This window comes from Poecile atricapillus, chromosome 4, assembly GCF_030490865.1.
Source record: "Poecile atricapillus isolate bPoeAtr1 chromosome 4, bPoeAtr1.hap1, whole genome shotgun sequence".
NCBI classification, from domain to species: Eukaryota; Metazoa; Chordata; class Aves; order Passeriformes; family Paridae; genus Poecile; species Poecile atricapillus.
Genome location: NC_081252.1, coordinates 44,907,748 through 44,926,362, shown reverse-complemented (window position 1 = coordinate 44,926,362; position 18,615 = coordinate 44,907,748). Strand labels below are relative to the sequence as shown.

The window sequence follows — 18,615 nt, the reverse complement described above, 5'->3', positions numbered from 1 at the left end:
AGGTGGCCAGTGGTCGCTAGTGGAAGTGGTTGGCATCTGCACAGAAAAATCCACAGTGACAATTTATCTGCAATGTTTGTACCACCTTGTGCAACAGTTCTGAGAGATCACCTGTGGTCCTGAGTTTCCTTCCGGGCTGGTTCCAGACTGTGGCAGTGACTGGTCAAGAGAAGGAAGATGGTTGTGGCCAGTTTAGAAGTGAGACTCAGATGTTTTCCAGGACAGGCTGAATGTGTGTTTTTTGGGTAGTGTAGGGAAGCACACAGACCTGAGGCCTTTGCTCACTGTGGTTATACTGCTGTTGGTGTGACAACACTGTGTCTGGCTTCTGTGGTTTTATTGCAGACAGACCTCATAGTATTGAATATATATCTTAAAATCAGTGAATTTGGAGAGTGATGGGAGAATCATCACAAAGTACTTTTAAGCCTTCAGAAGGTGTAAAGAAAAACTTGAAAATATGAACTACATGAACATTTGGAATTAGCTCAAGTTTTAGATAACATTTGTTTCATATTGGGGCATGTTTGTGTGGCTCTCCCTGTCCCACAGTCCTACAAAATCTTTTCCGAAATATTCTAAGACTGCTGGTGACTTCTGGAAGTGTACCGAAGTGTCAGTTAACAAATCTGGGTGAAGTTCTGTTCATGAACTTGCAAATCAAATCACTGGGGGAAAAAAGAATCTTACAAAAGAAAGGACTTAGACAGGCCATGGGTGCCATTACTTTGGCAGTGCTTCAGAACAAAGCTGTTTCCATGCAGGGAAAAATCCAACAAGACTCTCTATAAAGGGGAAAAATATTTCCTGCACCTTAGAAATCTGTATGATAGTTCTGTTTCTAGTCCATTGGGTTATGGAAAGCTGAAATGACATACCAGGAGCTTGAAAGAAGTTTAATTCTTGAACCAGACTGCCTTGTACCCAGGAACAAATACCCCAGGAACCATACAGTTCATTTTAGAATCATACCTGGTTACCAGAATTGTAATATTACTTAATTCTGACTGAAGGCTTGAAATGGTTGATTTAAAATCAGTAGTCATTCAAGGTTGACTTTGTATTAAAAATACAGTTATGGAAGTTTGATCTCCCAGTGTTCATGCAGTAGCTACATCTGCAACTCCATAAGCAATGACTAATGTTCTGTGATGAGAACTGTTCTTACCAGGGTTATAAGGTATATAAGGCCAGTTGCTGACCACAGATGTCATGGGATTGACAAAAGTTTCTTGCTCCTGTTGACTGTGGGATTTTGGTGAGTAACTGAGGGATAAGGAGAAACTTTGCAGATCTCACATGGACATGAAGGAATAATTTTCAGATTTTTATGTTTTTATAGTAAAGATTTGTTTCAGCTGTTCTGTTTCTGGTTTTGAAAAGTATATAGAAAAGCATGATTTGAGCTCATTACTTAGCAGCACTTTAAGGAAAAATATTACTGAAGTAGAATAGGAAATGAAATTTAATGATGCTTTTTAAAAGCTGCATAATTTATTCTCATGAAATGTTGCGGTGTCTGTGTTGGAGTGCCCAGGATGTTAACCATGATGGCTGTTGTTATAGGATTTGCCACAGAGTAACAAAGAGTCATCAAATATGATAAATAAAAATTGTCACTCTTTTTTCAAATATAAACATAGCAATCCACGTGTTTGTTTTCACAGGCTTCCTTGTATCATCACTATTCAACAGACAGAGGCCTGGACAGGCCCTCCAGGTAAGAAATACTATCTATTACTTCAACAGACACAGATTATCCAGCCTGATGGTCTTCTTTGGGACCTGAAATCAACAGATTTTGTGAAGAGTCATATTTTAACATTCACCTTATGAGCTACTGGCAAATTAGATGCTTGGAGAGAGTGTTGATTTTGATACTGATGTGTAGATTTTATTTTAGTTTTACAAGGACTTAGTGTTTACATTCAAATTAACCATACTGTGTTCTGGGTCTTTCCACTAACATCCCTAAGCTTCTCTCTCAACAGCAGTGATTTATTCTTTACCCTTACTGCCTGGAGAATATTCAGTGCTGTTTTCCTAAGCATGATGCCTTGACTGTTCTTGGTCTCTGTCTTTTTCCTATCTCTGCACTTAAATTCTATTTGCAAAAAATAGTCTAAAATTATTCGATGCATTTATTTCAAAGAAAATTGCATAGGAATGTTGTGTAAAACTTTAAAACAATCAGGCTAAGAACAAATTAATCTTTTCACTGAGAAACAGGCTGTAAGATGTGTAAGACCAGTGCTTCTTCCCTTTAGGGGCTTTTCATTTATTTATTTTGGCATTTTTTTAATCTATAAACCAATAATTTATTTGTGACCTTACTTCTCAGATTCCTGAATTCTGATCTCAGAATCAGACTTCTACTGATACTGCTTTTTTTCTGTAGTTCTGCAAGCACTGCGAGTGACTACAGAAAGCGAAGGAAGTCAGAACCTGCTGTAAGTCATCAGAGGGCACACAGTGATCAGAACGCCAACAGACCTAACCTGGGCCATACAGACACACAGGGCCCATCTACCACCCTTAGGAAGCCTTTAACTAGCTCATCTCCTTCCTCTCCATCAAGAGCAAAAGGTAAGAGGAGAGCATATTAGTTAGCAGGAAACCACTGATGATGTGCTGTACTATGTGTTGGTAGCAACTGCCTCCTGCTGCTCGGTGTATTGCCCCAGGGAATGTGATGTGAGGGGCCTTTGATGAAAGGCTAATTTGTTTACTCTTATGGGTGTAATTTTAAGCTGAAAAGGTGGATTTGTAACAAAAATTTTCCAGTTTCAACTGCTTGTTCTAACAAAAGAGAATTGACAAACAGACTATGATATGAATTCTACCACAATATATAAACATTTTTTTAACTCTACTACTCTCTTACTAGACTATTGTGATTTTAATACTAGTTTTATTAGATTGACAAAGTAAATCGAGACAAATAACCCATAAGATTAAAGATGTGTTTCCAGGATAGCAGACCTTTTAAATACATAGATGATATCTTAGACATTGTCAGTTATCATGTAATATAATCTAATGTAATCAAGCAAATAGCCATAGTTATCAGGACATAATTTAATCACAAAAGCATCCATAGTCTGATTTTTTTGCTTTCTAAGTCCTTGGAATTTAGTACAGTTGATGCAATCTAATTAGCTTGTTTTTGGCAAGTAACTCACCATCCTGTTACTGTTTTCCACATCTCCCCAGGAAAGAGATCACAGAGTCAGTTGTTTATTTGGGTTTGGAGGTTTGGATGGGTTTTTCTAGAAAGACAAAAAACTTCCAGCAAAGCATAAAGTAGAAGTAATATATAAAATAATACTGCATAGAATATGTCTGCTTCTGTTCAAATTAATAATATTATCTTAATTGCTCTGTTTTGTAGCTATACTAATCAGTAAACCTCTGTAAAAGTAAATTCTCAGTGAAAAGAACATAATAACCAGACTGCAACAGAATGTGTCAAAGAAAAGCAGTGAAGAACATTGAGAGTGAGGTGGTTGAAAAGTAAATGTATTTTAAACATTTAAAACCTTGAAGTGTTATAGCAGTAATTTTAGAAGTGGATTAACTCATCTATTTGGTTTACCCGGCCAGGCAGTAAAAAATTGATAAAGTCCACTTGCCTGCACGTGACTTTGACTCCACCACCAATAACAAGCACTAAGTATGACTTCAGTACTTCCTGTGTTTGAAAATCCTTCCATTAATAATAATTCCACAGCAAATTAATTAGCTTTCAGAAGGTGACACTGTTCTCTCCCAGCATTATGACCCCTGTAGAACGTTAATTTTTCTTGAAATTTACCAATTTGTTAAAGAAGGAGCACATTATAAATTATTTGATTGGCTGAATTTTGAACCCAAATGTTTCAGTTTCAGATCTAGATTCAATTTTTTCTAGAAAGCAGACTGAGCTGTTTGAAGCATCCTTCCTGAATTGAATGTTGCCACTTGAGACCATTTTTGAAAGTTCAGTACGATTATGAAAGACCACCATTCCAAACTTGTTTCATAGTGTCTTCTAGATCTACCATACACATAAAAGTATGTCTTAAAGCCTGAAAACTCAGGCCTTTGTTATGGAAGTCAATCTAAGGGTTATTTTTACTTCTACATTGTGGTTAGGCTCAGTAAACTGATGCACCTTCCTTTACACTTGCATAACACTTCCTGGGCTGCCTTGTTCTGCCCTGCATAAGCTGTACAAAACACTGCTCCCTTCAGTGCTATCCCACAGGGAAGGAGCAGGCTACCTGTGAATGACTTGGAGAAATTTCCTATTTGATCTGATACAAAGATTTATCTTTATTTTAACTGCATTTAGAATATTTGGATGCTGTGAACTCTGAGCATTATACAGGTTAAAAATCCTGAACAACTTTTTCAGAATGCCCAGGTAGAAAAATCAGTATTACCCTGAGGTCTAGATTTGTTATATGGCTTCATCTTTAAATCCTTTGCGGCTTTTATTGTCTGTTAACCTGCTTAAAAATCCCAATTAATCCCCAATTAATGCCTGGTTTCTTATGTTGCTTTGATGGCAGGTGTTGTGGTGGAGATAACATCTCCATAATTAACAAGGGATTCTTTTTGTTGTTCAAATTATGATGAGTGCATTTTTGCAGCTGGAAAATAACTTAATTATTAGTTCTGCTGTCCTAGGCTGTAACAAACTATGTGCTGACCTAAGTTGATAGATGCACTAATTGCTATCTCTTTTCTTGTCTTTCTAATACTTACTGATGCTAATTCCAACTTTCTGAATCTTTTAATTTCTGGCAATGTCTCTTTTTTACCATGCTGCTCTATGGATTATAAAGGTGGGGATATTAGCAAAGTATATCCATCCCTTTTAAGTTACTCGGTGCACAACCACAACACCTCAAATGAATTAGATTACTGTAGCACTTACAGACAACATTTAGCTGTTCCAAATGATTCAAGAAGGGCAACCAGCTACAAGAATGGCTGGCAAATGACTCGCCAAAATGCAGAAGTCTGGAGTAGCACAGAGGAAACTGCTTCTCCAAAGAGGAAATCTCGTAGCTGTGACGACCTCTTAACAGATGATCATGATAGCTATCCTGATGCACAGGCCAAGGCTGAAAGCATGGGCTCTCTGTTATGTGAGGAGGACTCCAAAGAAATTTGCTCAATGAACTGGAACTCCCCTTATGCTGAGGGCCGTGGCAGTGGTAGGTCAAGAGTTCGTCACAGATCTGCACATGATGCTCCAGGTTTCCTGAAGATGTACAAAAAGATGCACCGCATCAATCGCAAGGACTTGATGAATTCTGAGGTGATTTGTTCTGTCAAGTCCAGAATACTGCAGTATGAAAAAGAACAGCACAAAGGTATTCTTCAAGGCTGGAGAGAGTCTTCTACTGAGGAGGTGCCCAGAGACATGGTGCCAACCAGAATATCTGAATTTGAAAAGTTAATTCAGAAGTCAAAATCAATGCCGAACCTTGGCGATGACATGTTGTCAACTGTTACATTAGAGCCTCCTAAAAATGGCTTGTGTCCAAAGAGGCGATTTTCTATCGAATCCCTGCTGGAAGAAGAAACTCCAGTCAGACATCCCTCTCAGGTACAACGGAGCTACAAGTCTAAAACCCTGGTGCCAATTCATATTGAAGTGACCAGTGATGAGCCACAACGATCACATATAGATTTTTCAGACAGCGATCAAGATGGAGTGGTTTCTGATCTCAGTGACTTTATCCAGATAGAGGGTTCATCCTTTTGTAGTGAAAGTGACTTTGATCACTTTTCCTTCACTTCATCTGAAAGCTTTTATGGATCAGGCCATCACCACCACCACCATCACCACCACCACAGGCATCTCATCAGCTCCTGCAAAGGGCGATGCCCAGCATCCTACACCCGCTTCACCACCATGCTAAAACATGAAAGGGCTAAGCAAGAAACCACTGAGGATCCAAGGAGACAGGAAGCAGAATCTGGCCTGTCTAAGATAGCATTCCTCGTAAGTCCAGTGCCTTTCCGCAGGAAAAAAAGTGCAGCTCCTAAAAAACAAACTGAAAAGAAAAAATGCAAGTCATCTGTATTTGAAGCACTAGATTCTGCTCTTAAAGACATCTGTGACCAAATTAAAGCTGAAAAAAGGCGGGGAAGCTTGCCCGACAACAGTATATTACACAGACTTATTACTGAGCTGCTTCCAGACATTCCAGAAAGGAATTCATCTCTTAAAGCTCTGAAAAAGAGTCCCACGCACCAGCCTTTTCATCCACTGCCTCAAGATGGTGCTATCCATTGTCCACTGTACCAGAATGATTGTGGAAGATTACCTCTTAGTGCCTCTTTTCCAGACATGGATGCAACTAACAACAATGATAGTGCACTGTGTTTCCAAGGTGGATTAACTTTCTTCCTCTATCCTTGTGATTGACTTATCCAACCTTACTCCCTGTGTTTCCCACCCTTTCTCATTCCACTTTGTGTCATCTGTAAGAGGCTTTCATCCCACAAAATTCTTAGTGAAGGACATCATTTTCACATAGGTGTTGAGGATAGATAAATTTGCTGTCTATTCACAAAATACAGTAATCAGGACAACTGAAGTAGCAGTGCATTTCAACTAATTGAAACTAAATTAGTTCTATAAATTATAATGATGTTATTAAGCAGTAAATTCATGCATCATAAGATGCTGGTCAAACTGAAAACAATATGCAGATAACCCTTCATCACTAAAAAAAAAAAAAAGAATCTAAATCTAAAATGTGTTTTACTACATAATTTTATTAAATGTAGGTGATAAAAAAACTGTTAATTCTGCCAATATCATAGAAAGTTGATTCTGTTTCCTTATGAATCCACTGCTTTGTGTTATTTTGTGAATAGATGTTAAGGTCATTTTAGGAAGTTTCCATTTCCACTGTTCAAACAATACAATTTCCAATTTCTGTGGCAGCAAAACTAATTTTTTCCATAGAATTTCAAAATGTCTATGAATTTTTGAGACATTTCCTGTCTTCTTAGAAGGGAATTTCTCAATAATAAAAACTTGAATTAAATTGACAGGGTAAGTATGACCAATCTGTTTTTTAAAGTCACTGCTTTGAGTAGTTTGTTGCTCTGCTTCTTTTTTTTTCTTTTTTTTTTATTTTCTTCAATTTTAATCAAAAAAATAAAAAATAACTTTAAAAATATTCTTGAAATCCCAAGTGGATGTAAGAGAGAATTTCTTTAATATAGAAATTATGCAATATTTGATCAGACCCATCTAATCCTTATTCTCACATATTTTTGTGTAACTTTAGCAAGAAGCACAATAATAAATATTTCAAGAGAAATCAGAATTGAAGCTATTACCATCTTTTCTTAACTAGTTCTAATAGACACATTTAGAATACAAAATTTGGTAAAAAACCAGCTATAAAATACAGTTCAGAATTGGTCATACTCGAGGCCTGATCATGATTAACCCTGGCAGACAATATTACACGATGAGAGTGGAATTGCTGAAAAATGTTCTGGTCACGTATTATAGTTGCTAAATGAGAATTTTACAGTCTGTGAAAATAAGGAAATCCATAGTGTAAAGGAAATGCGGATTTCTAGTAGCTTTTGCAGCTATGAAGAAGCCTGGTATGAGGAAAGCAATACATTCTGTCAACATAAATATCCCTAAAGTAGAATGGAAAATGAGTAAAACAGAATATTCCGTTAGTTTCCATCAGCACCAGTCATGGCTGAGCTCTGCTTCTAATAAAGTTTTGTGTTCTGTTGGATCTGTGTGTGTCTCTTACTGCCATACAGAGACCTGAAGGTCATAGCAGATGACTGGAAACTACCAATATTGATTGCACAAGGAGCTGCAGAGAAAAAAAAATGAAAATGTTTGTCCTAAAGTGCCTGCATTTTCACTCCTTTCCAATATCCTTCTCTTATTGCTAGAAATTTAAAAAAAAAACAAAACAGATGTGTTTGGAGTCATTGTATCTTTAGGTTTATGCTGTAGATGTATATCCTCATTCAGGATTATGTGCCACGTCAAAAAAGCTCTCCAGAACTGGGGCTATAAGATACTGGGAATGACATGCTGACAACCAATGGAATAAATAATAAAATTATCTCTTTACCTCCATTGTATTTATCAATAGCCCAAGTTTTTGTGGCTTAGCCAACAACCAATTAAAATGGATGAGATGCTTTCAATTCTTTTCTTTGTTCCACTTCTGTTTCTTTAGAAATGTATGAGCTTGGTAACAACAGATTGTGGGAATGATGTCAAAGACAAACATGAATCACATTTCCACTAGAAAGTACCACTGTGGTAGTAGGAGACTAAAACAGTGCATCTCAGAAGTTAAGAGGCAGTTCATTAAATAGTTCTATTTTCATTTCACACTGGCAACTTGCAGAGCTATAGAATGTGTAAGATTTTGATTTTATCCTTATTAAAGCATGAGAAAATATTCACCATCCTGTGATAAACATTGGTAAACTGTGCTTTAGAAAAGTCTGCCACATAGATTGGTAACTAATATGATTTGCATTCCACCTCTTAAAACAGAGTTGTTTTTATGAAGTAACATCCTTTTAAATTCCCTTGTGCTGCCTAACATGTGCCCCTGGTAAAGTAGAACTGCATCTTAGATCACTTAGGAGGAAACAATGTTTGTTCACATTTTGTCATTGAAGCATGCTTGAATCATGTGTTGTGCATGTAATTATGTGTTTACATTGTTGGCATTCCAAAACAATGTCATGCAACCTGATGAAGTCCAAGTACTGCTGTCATGTCTTCCACTTGGCCCAGTAGGGGAGCATCCCTTTCCCCAGTGAGGCATAAATATGCTCTTTCAATCCTCTGTCATCTAGTTTCTTCTGCTCTGGATCAGAGGACGGCCTTAGCCTTTGCTTAAAGTTAGTATTATTTTTTTCTTTTCCTTTAAAGGTACTCTTAACCATCATATCATGTGCTTTTCTTTCTCTTAAATGTAAAATAATAGATTTCAGTATCTTTTCACCCCCCGAAATGAAAGCAAGCAGCATCACAGATTTGAATGGGTTTGTTTCTAATAGTTTCACATAATTTCTGTTTTCAGTAGACCAGGAGTCTCCTGGAAGCTATTCTTCTGCTTTCACTGATGTGGGAAGATGTACTCCAAGGGAGAGAAGAGGAACTACAGACAAAGAGGTAGTAATACAATAAAAAATAATGCAGCGATATCCATATTGAAAGTTGGTAACATATTTAAGACAAGATTTGTGTTGGTTTTAAGAAATTATAATAATGCAGACAAAAGGAACAGCATCTTCCTTTTTCATTAAGAAGATTGGTACTTCAATAAATTCAAATAATATCAAGCTTTGTAAGATAAACTGTTTTCTTCTGTTTATTATTACATAGATAATGACATAAATTCACTATTTATTGATCAGCTCTGTCACAGCTGATTGGAGTGTGTGTTTGGAACAGAGAAAAATAACAGATGTGACTGGGGAAAGGCTTTTTAGGAACACAAAGTATTACACAAACTGCCTTGGTAGTTTCAAAACTGATACAAAACATCTATATTTCACCATTATTTCTGTTTGGAAAGCAAACCACTGCTGTTAGTGGATTAGACAAAAACAGTTATCCTAAGAGCAATTTCTAACATCTGTAGCAGTTGGTGAGTGTAATTAGATACTGATTGCTTGTAGTCATGCTTTGGAAAAGGAAATGGAAGCAGGTATACCAGCTTTAAAGTAACACAAAGCATCACTAAATAGTATATATTGAAAAATAAAGTATATCATTCTGTATCTTAAGAATGCTTATAGATCTAGAACTATAAATGCTCTCCAAACAACATAAAAGATTACTGTATTTTAATTGCTAATATGTAAGATTTTGTTCTGGGCTATATATACTTTGATAAATGGTGGTATGGTTAGAACTGAATTCAGATCCATTTATACCCCACTGAAATGCTTTTATTGCTGTAATTAGATTAAAAGTCTGATTTTTTTACAAAAGACTCATCATTACAAATACAGGCTAAAAAATTCTAGGAGCCATGTTGTGTGCTTCTTTTGAAGAATCTTGTGACATGGAAAGTCATCTTTCAGTTTGAAAATACATAAAATACTTAAATTACAAGCCATTTTTAAGATCACTTTAAAAGTTTTAAAAATATGAAAGAGGAAAGGCATCTCTGTTTCCAGTATGTCTTGTACATTTCAAAGTATTTTGCATTTAAGCAGCTCCACTGTTCTTTTAATATTCACTTTTTCTTCTATTTGCTTCGGTAGTTACAATACCAGCTGTATCAAAATCAGGAAAGACTGAATAGGGTTTAGCTACAGTTGATATGAATCATATGTTGATATGAATATCCCCCCTGCCTAAAAGACTGTTTTTAATAACAGCAAGGAACAGAAAAATGCTTTTAAATTTAGGCTATCTTATTTGAAGGAGATCTGTAATGGAAAATTTTATTAGTATTGCAAAATTCAAGTTGACATGATCCCTATAATAATTTCAGTGACTTCTTATTATAGTGAAGACAATTCTGTAGGTGTGCTAGATTTGCTAGTCTTAAAATGACAAGGGAGAGAATCAAGTCATGAACACCTGGCCTGGAATAAAGGTAAAATGCAAAATTTATAAGTGTCCATTTTTATTCCTGTCATAAAAAGATGTGCACCTTTACTTCATGACAAGTAGTATCTCTCATAAATAGCATAATCAGCTCATTCTATTCACCAGTACATCCTAGAGAGGCATATTTTAGAATGGGGCAATCTTATCTGTGTGAGTACTTGCAGAGAAAGACTAAATCACTTTGAACAAAAGCCCTCATGTGGTTCTGCTTATCACTTCCTCTGAAGTACCTGGTGCTGGCTACTTGTCAGATGCAGACAGTCCATGAGTGAAGCTGTTGGGTCAGATCACAGTTTATATTTTCATTACAGCTTCGAAAACAGTGAAAGTGTGTCAGCCATGCAGGTGAGGAGAGTTAGGGCTGTTTTACAGGGGCTTTTTTTGAAACAATATTGAGCTTACATGTACTTGGTGACAGAACTTGATAAATGTATGAAAGAAATGTTATAATGTCATTGCCTATGATAGCAAGAGAGCTGCACAGATGACTCAGATCACCTCCAGTCCTGTGCTTTCTTAAAACTATGAATGTAATTATAGAAATTAAAAATATTCCAACCATTTCCAGCTGTCAGAGTATATATATATACACATATATATATAAATGTAATGCATCATCTGCAATTGAAATTAGCCTACAGATAACAAGTTTAACATAAAAGGCACCTAAAATACTACAGAATATTAATTTTTGTAATGAATTTAATTTAATTTGAAATAATTAAATACAACATAATATTAATGTCTATTTATGTTGTACCTAGAGATCTAGTTGCCTGCAAGTCACATTGACATAGTTAACTTTTTTACTTAGTTTGGTACTTCTCTTTAACTTCAAATTGCAAAGTAGTCTCCATTAGAATTTAGCTCTTTCTGTTTTTAGAACAGTAAGTCCCAAACACCTAACTGCCTAAAAAAAGAAAGACATATATTTAATTGTATTAAATATTTCTTCAAGAACCACTGTAAAGGTCATCCTTTTCTTTTTGGATCTTGGTCACCTTTTAAAAATTGAAACACATTTATCATATAGTAGTACTACCTGAATATATTAATCACTTTGCCTGTTTTTCAGAAACTGCCAGCTAGAGCTGTATATGACTTTAAGGCTCAAACTTCTAAGTAAGTACTAGATGTTTGTTCATTTAAGAATTCGCAATTCAAGCAAACTCTTTCTACCACCTAAATGGCGTTTGAGCCAGCTTCAACAGCAAATTCCATGCACACAAGAACGCTGGTTGCTGTCACAGTAGTCCCTGCATTAACAAACTGTGTGAGAAGTTACTTTTTAATAAAATTATCCTGAATTACTATATTCTTAATTGTATCTGTTTGAGCACATGAATAGCTGTGCATCTTCAGCCTTCTAGAGCACAGGTTGTGAGGGACATACACGGAATGCGCTTTGTTGGGAATTACATTTAGGTGACAGAGGGTAAATTGCTTAAACTACTGTCATAGATAATGAGTTTATCAGAAGTCTAGTGTGTATAATGCTTCAGCCTCTTCCTGTCTGTCTTAACATGCACAGGCTTTCTGCAGGATGTGACATGACACATACCAAGACAAAAAGCAGTGGTCCATAACAAAAGATTGGGAACCACTGATACAGGATATGAGAGAGTCAAAGTAGAATGTCTACAAGTCTTTTCTGCTGTTGTTCCAATGATCCAAGACATTTAAACCATCTTTAGATATGACCAAACATTGACACTAGAATTACATTAGCTTTTTTGGGACAAAACTCACAACTGAAATTACCAGAGCAGCGCATTAGCTCTTCAAAATCCAAATGGATGATACAGCAAAGATCTCCCAAGCCAAGATCTGAAAATATTCTTAATGATTTTAAAAAGTCCCTTTTTTGGTATCCAACATTTAACATATCACAGTCTCTGAGTATCAAGAAATGGTGAGAACATAATCCTGCATTCTTCATGCTTCTGAATAGTTGTTATGAAAAAAAAATGCATAGAGCAGAAGCACACCAAGCAGTTATGCTGCAGAAAGGTAGTGACAGGCCATGTAGATGTGGAATACACTCTGATTTCCCTACTGTATTCATAAAGAACACACCAAGTACCCCTCTGATGCCTGTCATAAAATCAGTACCTAAACAGGTGATCCAAAAGACATCATACTTGCATGCATACATCATACAAAGTTGTCTGGTGGTAACTAGCAATACTTCCTTGGAATCACAATGTAAAACAGGCCTTTGTAACCTATACATACTGCATGGGATTCATAAATGCGAGTCATTTGATTTTATATGGTATGATAACTGGCAAATGTACCACAGCTGTGACACTTTTTCTTCAAATGTTTAGTTGTTACATTCTGTTTCAGTTCCAAACTGTAAAGATCTCAGGAACCATGCAGGGAGAAGAGTTAAATGTAAAGCTATAAACATCTGATATAAATAAATTTGTTACAGAGAGCTGTCCTTTAAGAAAGGAGATACTGTCTATATCCTCAGGAAAATTGATCAAAACTGGTATGAGGGTGAGCACCATGGAAGAGTTGGAATATTCCCAATTTCTTATGTTGAGGTTTGTTCTTTGTTTTAATTCCTTTAATTAATTTGGGTAATAGGTCCACAAACCACAAGAGTATGATGAAAATCTGGGTTTTTCTTTTTCCTTAGAAACTTTCTCCCCCAGAAAAAGCACAGCCTGCCAGGCCACCTCCCCCTGCACAAATTGGAGAGATTGGGGAAGCTGTTGCCAAATATAATTTCAGCGCAGACACAAATGTGGAGTTATCACTTAGAAAGGTACAGTTGAGAGCTGTCTTCCATCAAAATACCATTATAATGTCTCCTGCTACACAGAATCAATATATAGGTAAATACTGTGCTTTGTGCACTCTGCACTAGAGATTTGCAATGCACAAAGCACTGCCATGGTAGGAAATTCTAACATTAATAACTTGATAGCTTGCAGTCCGTCTCAGCTACCAAGTACTGCAAGTACTGCAAATACTGTAAATGTGTTGTGCTTTTAATTGGGACTGTGGCAGAATAGCTGCAGAATAAATAGAAAATTACAGAAGACAAAAGATAACAAAAAAAAGCCTCAGAGATATTTTTATGAATGTAAATATTTTATTTAATAACAGTTCTCTGTTTATAATGTTCTGTTATCTTTCCTATGCATATCCTGGTGGCTATGCCAGATTGCAGATGAGCAAAATAACTGTTTAATTTCTAAAGTTTGTTAGACACTGGAATATTAATACTGTGGAGAAACTTTATTATTGCAGATATTAAATACTTAATATTAAGTTGTAAGTAGTGTCTACTTCGCATCCACTGGGAAGTTCTGCCCCTTACTTTTTTTTTTCTTTTTTTTAAGGAGTTCAGAAAAAATGGGCATAGCAGTCACTGTTGCATACTATAGTTGGAGCATTACCTAGTAGTTTGGCCAACAACTAAAACAGGTTATGTTCCAAAGAAAACTATTAATGTTAATCTCCCAAGCAAGAGGAGGGGACTACATGACATTCCCCTCAGATAAAAGAACAACATTTTCAGTCCATGCCTAACCCCTCATTTTACTGGACTGGTAGTTTTATTTATGGCTGTTATCAATGGGAGGAAAAATGAGAAAATGGAGATGATGCTCAACACTGATGGGAAACAGCACTGTAGGGAAGATACTATTATGCATTAAAATAGTACCTGTTATGTACAAAATTAACTTTCAATGTATGTGCTGATAACTTATTTCATAATGCATTTCAGGGAGACAGAGTAATTCTTCTTAAGCGAGTTGATCAAAACTGGTATGAAGGTAAAATACCAGGAACCAACAAACAAGGCATCTTCCCTGTTTCCTATGTAGAAGTCATCAAAAAGAATCCATCAAAAAGTGTTGATGACTATCCTGACCCTCCAATACCACAAAGCTATTCTAGTGACAGAATACATCATTTAAGTTCAACTAAGGTAAGGATTTTCTGATGTTAGCTGCAACCCCTAGAGTGGGTTTAGAAGGACTTGTAATTTTTTTGTTAGTGTTATACATAACTTAGGCATTAAGTACACAACATTTTCTTTCTTGCACAGGTAGAATTGCATTACTATGTTATTAATAAATTATTTTTTATAGACAAGTGTGTCTCACATTCTGCCAGGATTTATGCTCTTTTCTTCATTGGCTATTACATTATTTTTAGTAGAGACAGGCCAAATTTGGGCAGAAAAGTCAAGTCAACAGAAAAATTCATTTGGGAATCTTAGCAAGATTTTGAGCATTAAGGGTATACCTAGCAGACTTTTAACAGTAAAGTGTGAAGACATTCCCATAACACAGCTGTCCTAAAAGCCTACAGTTCCATAAACATGCAGGACACAGCTTACCAAGACCAGTTCTCTACCTTTTGAAGCAAATGAGAGCAGACAGTGATTCTGTACCAAAACCTTCCTCCTATTGCTAATCAGCCGAGGAGGAGGCTGTTGGTACAGTCTTTGGAATGAATGTACCAACATTCATTCATTCAATTCCAACCACTTTGGAGTGGTACAAACTGACAGTATTGTTTCATTTAGGAGTGAGTAGACTGTCATCACATTGTCAATGAACTTGGATTCAGACCTTTATGGTTGTATATTTTTCACACCAAATGTGTATCGTAGGTTCCATCACAAATCATACTACAGGATGCTGCAGAAAGATTCCTGTGTTCTGGTTTATCATTCACTTGTAAGGCTTTGCACTCACCTGTGTGGGGAACATAACATTTTTTGGCAGTGATAGAAACTAAGGAAGTTTTTGCATACAAACCATGCTTAGAATTAACATGTTTTCAGTTATTTTGAACACTCAAGATGGAAACTACCTAGATCTTCATCTTTGCCTTTGTTGCTTATCTCTTCAGCACAGGCAGTGGGTTTTGTGAGTAATTATAAACTTCTTTACCCTGCTATTAATTCATCTTTCATTTGGTTTTGTCTCCTTTTCTACTACGATCTACTTCCATACTTGGTGGTCATCCACATGCTTTAACTTTGAAATAAGGTCCACATTCACTTACTGCCTTGGGGTTGTAAAAAGCTACCAAAAGATGTCATTTACAGGCAACAGTATCTTCTGAAAATATTTCTTATTACTACGTGTTGGTTGGCTTGGGACAGATGCTAGAATAGGTCTTGTCTGGTTTTCCAGAGAATGAGATCCTATCTCTTCTATTCCCACAACACTGTTCAAGTAACACCAAATTCTGTAGCTGCCAACTGAGGTATTCATAAGCTAGGGCCCCTTATTGTTACAGGAATCCAGAGGGTCCTGAAGCCAAGTCGAGACTATGAGGCAGCTTAAGTGCTCCATATTCCAGAGATGCCTCTCCCTGTTTTGTATGAAACAGGCTTCTGTCTCAGGTATCCTGCTAAAGCTCCATGGCTCTTGTTCAGCACAGGTGATGCTTCAGAGCATTTACATCCGTATTACAAAACTATCCTGCCACTATTATTAAGTTAGTTATTCCTAAATCAGTTCATGAGGGAAGGGAATTGGTAGAAGCCTTCTTTTTAACATAGGATACTTCTGCAATAATCAGGTTAAAAAAAAACCAGACAACTTCCACCGAGACTCTTAAACAGACACCTTTTTTCTGGATTCAGCTGTACTCCGAAATGGCAATACCATGAAGAAGATGTTCTAGAACTTACCACACTTTCTGTTACCACTTTCCCTAGTCCTTTGGAGTTTCTTACCACTTACCGCTCCTTGTTGCTAGAAAAGTTGCACTAAACTTCTCTGGCCTAATGGCAATGAAATAAATAAGCAATACAAGTTATGAGCAAGTTTTGCTCTCTGTAACTTGGCCTAATCTGTGTCTTTAGATCTAGTGCAGCTTATTGCTATGGGAAAGTAAAAATGGTGGTCTCCTCAGCAGTATTATTGACCTTAAAACCACAGGTTAGGGGCCCTTGCTTAAGAGGAATGATGAGGGAAAGAGACAGAGTATTTCTGTAAGAGCCTAGCTCTGCTTTAGCAGATTGTATCAGTCTATACTGTTTACTTTGGTACAGAAGACTGTGTAACAAAGGTTTGTCTAAGTCTGACATAAAGCTGTTTGTCTCAAGAAAACTCAAGCGGAAGGTAAGTAAACTAACCTCCCTATTCTACAATATTAATGTAGACTTCTGAAAATATTTTTCTCTAGTACATTAATAATTAAAGTTGGTAGTAGTCCAGATAACTTAGAGGTGTACATCTAATTCTTTTGGATAGCTGTAATGATAAGATCAAAATATTTTTTGCTTAGTTTTAATTTTGAGGATTAATAGTAACAAAAATGCATTTTCAGTATTTACTGAAGCAATGGATATCTACTGATGCTGTGTACGTATGACTCACCAGTCTCTCATTCTTAGAAAAGGACGTTTCTTTTACCAGAAGGATACTTCAATCAATACTGTGTAATGGTACCCAAAGCATACTGTTGTGTACTGTGCTGTCACTATTTTAAAAGCACTGTTGACTGCCTATGTCTAGTTTGACCGGAATGTACCTTTCACAAATGTTGACATCATTTGGAATGAATAGGGTTAATTTTAAAAACACATTCATTCTGTAGCTGCTCATGCCTTAATAAAAGTATGCAATGTATTAAAGATGTTTCTTAAACATTTACTTAGAACTACTAAGAAAAAATAGAAATATTTCATTTTAATAATTAGAAATTACCTCAGTTGTTATACTTGGAAAGAAGTATTTAATGACACCTGAAGTGTACTTCTGAAAATGCTATTCTCAAAATAAGAGTAATGGTTTGGGAAAATTTCATTAATATTAACTGTATGATTTAATAACCTGTGACAAGCTCACTAACAGAGCACCATAAGTAACATATCTTTAGCAGATCAAATGCAGTTGTGTTCATGAATGTAATGATTCAAATCTGTCTTAATGTTTGACATTTATGCCCTAAGCCAGAACCTGATAGTTTCATGTTTCAAATGTCTTTCCTGCTGTTCTGATTCATGTAGTAGTGATTTCAGACACCCATGGTCACTGAAATTGTACCCTGTAATCCAGATGATGGCACAGACATTTTTCTTTTCCAGTTTACTCACATCCTAATTCTCTGTCATGCTTATCTATCTCAATCCCCATGTTTTTCTTTTTGAAGTTGTCTTCCCAAGCACTGACCCCACTTTCCAGACAACCTCCCTCGTCTTGGTCACACACTGATCAAAAGATTCTCCAGGCTGACTCTAGTGACTTGTTCTCAAGGACTGTTGGGTTTTCACCTTCAGGCATGCGCAGCTTAACTCCTCCATCAGTTCCAGACAGTTTTCTTTGTGACTTAGAAGAACTCAATTCTTTGGCATTAGCAACCTCCCAAACTGTAGCAATCTCCCCAGATAACAGCATTCACCACATTAAGGATGGTCACTTTGTGCCAAATACAGAGGTGTTTCTCAGCTCTCCTACAGCTCTTCCTCTGTCCTTTCTTGTATCTCCCTCTGTCTCATCTTCAGCCAGCTCATCTCATGACAAAGCATATAAGCATGTCAGCAAAAATACCACGTTAGGAAAAGACAAAAACTTAGAAGACATAATTGAGCCTTTAGTTATTGAAGAATCTAGAGATTTGTCAGATACTACAGGAGGTGAACATGGTGCTATCCATAACATCCCTTCACCATATGAAGAAGGTACCTTGTCCAGTGTGCTAGCTGCAAGTGCTGAAAATGAAGAGGAAATCTGTACTGCAGACCTGTCACTTAAGAGAGGGGATCAGTCAGAACCTCAAGAATCAGATTTCTCTGAAGAAGCACAAGACACAACAGAAGAACTGACTAGACTGTATATAGATGAGGATCTGGTACATGACTATTTAGAATTCCCAATAGCAAGTGAAGAAGATTCTGTGGATTGTTATGAAGGATATACTTCACCAGATACTCATAAGGTATTTTAATTTCTGACAACCCTGACTCCTGTGTTCAGATAACTTAGTATAATTATACT

The 18,615-nt window shown here is 36.5% G+C and overlaps 1 protein-coding gene across 15 annotated transcripts in view; it reads left to right on the top strand.

Moving 5' to 3' along the window:
• The window catches only part of SORBS2 (sorbin and SH3 domain containing 2), a 144,485-nt gene that overhangs the window by 113,314 nt on the left and 12,556 nt on the right, over positions 1-18,615 (top strand). For 8 of the 15 annotated variants that reach the window (XM_058837040.1, XM_058837041.1, XM_058837042.1 and 5 more), the window contains 8 exons: positions 1,668-1,720; positions 2,399-2,586; positions 9,090-9,181; positions 11,709-11,755; positions 13,071-13,185; positions 13,281-13,409; positions 14,379-14,582; positions 17,771-18,556. In XM_058837040.1, coding sequence (XP_058693023.1) covers positions 1,668-1,720; positions 2,399-2,586; positions 9,090-9,181; positions 11,709-11,755; positions 13,071-13,185; positions 13,281-13,409; positions 14,379-14,582; positions 17,771-18,556 — 1,614 coding nt within the window. Of the gene's footprint in view, positions 1-1,667; positions 1,721-2,398; positions 2,587-4,829; positions 6,390-9,089; positions 9,182-11,708; positions 11,756-13,070; positions 13,186-13,280; positions 13,410-14,378; positions 14,583-17,770; positions 18,557-18,615 lie in introns of all 15 variants that reach the window. The other 7 variants (XM_058837054.1, XM_058837055.1, XM_058837050.1 and 4 more) reach the window with 2 other exon arrangements.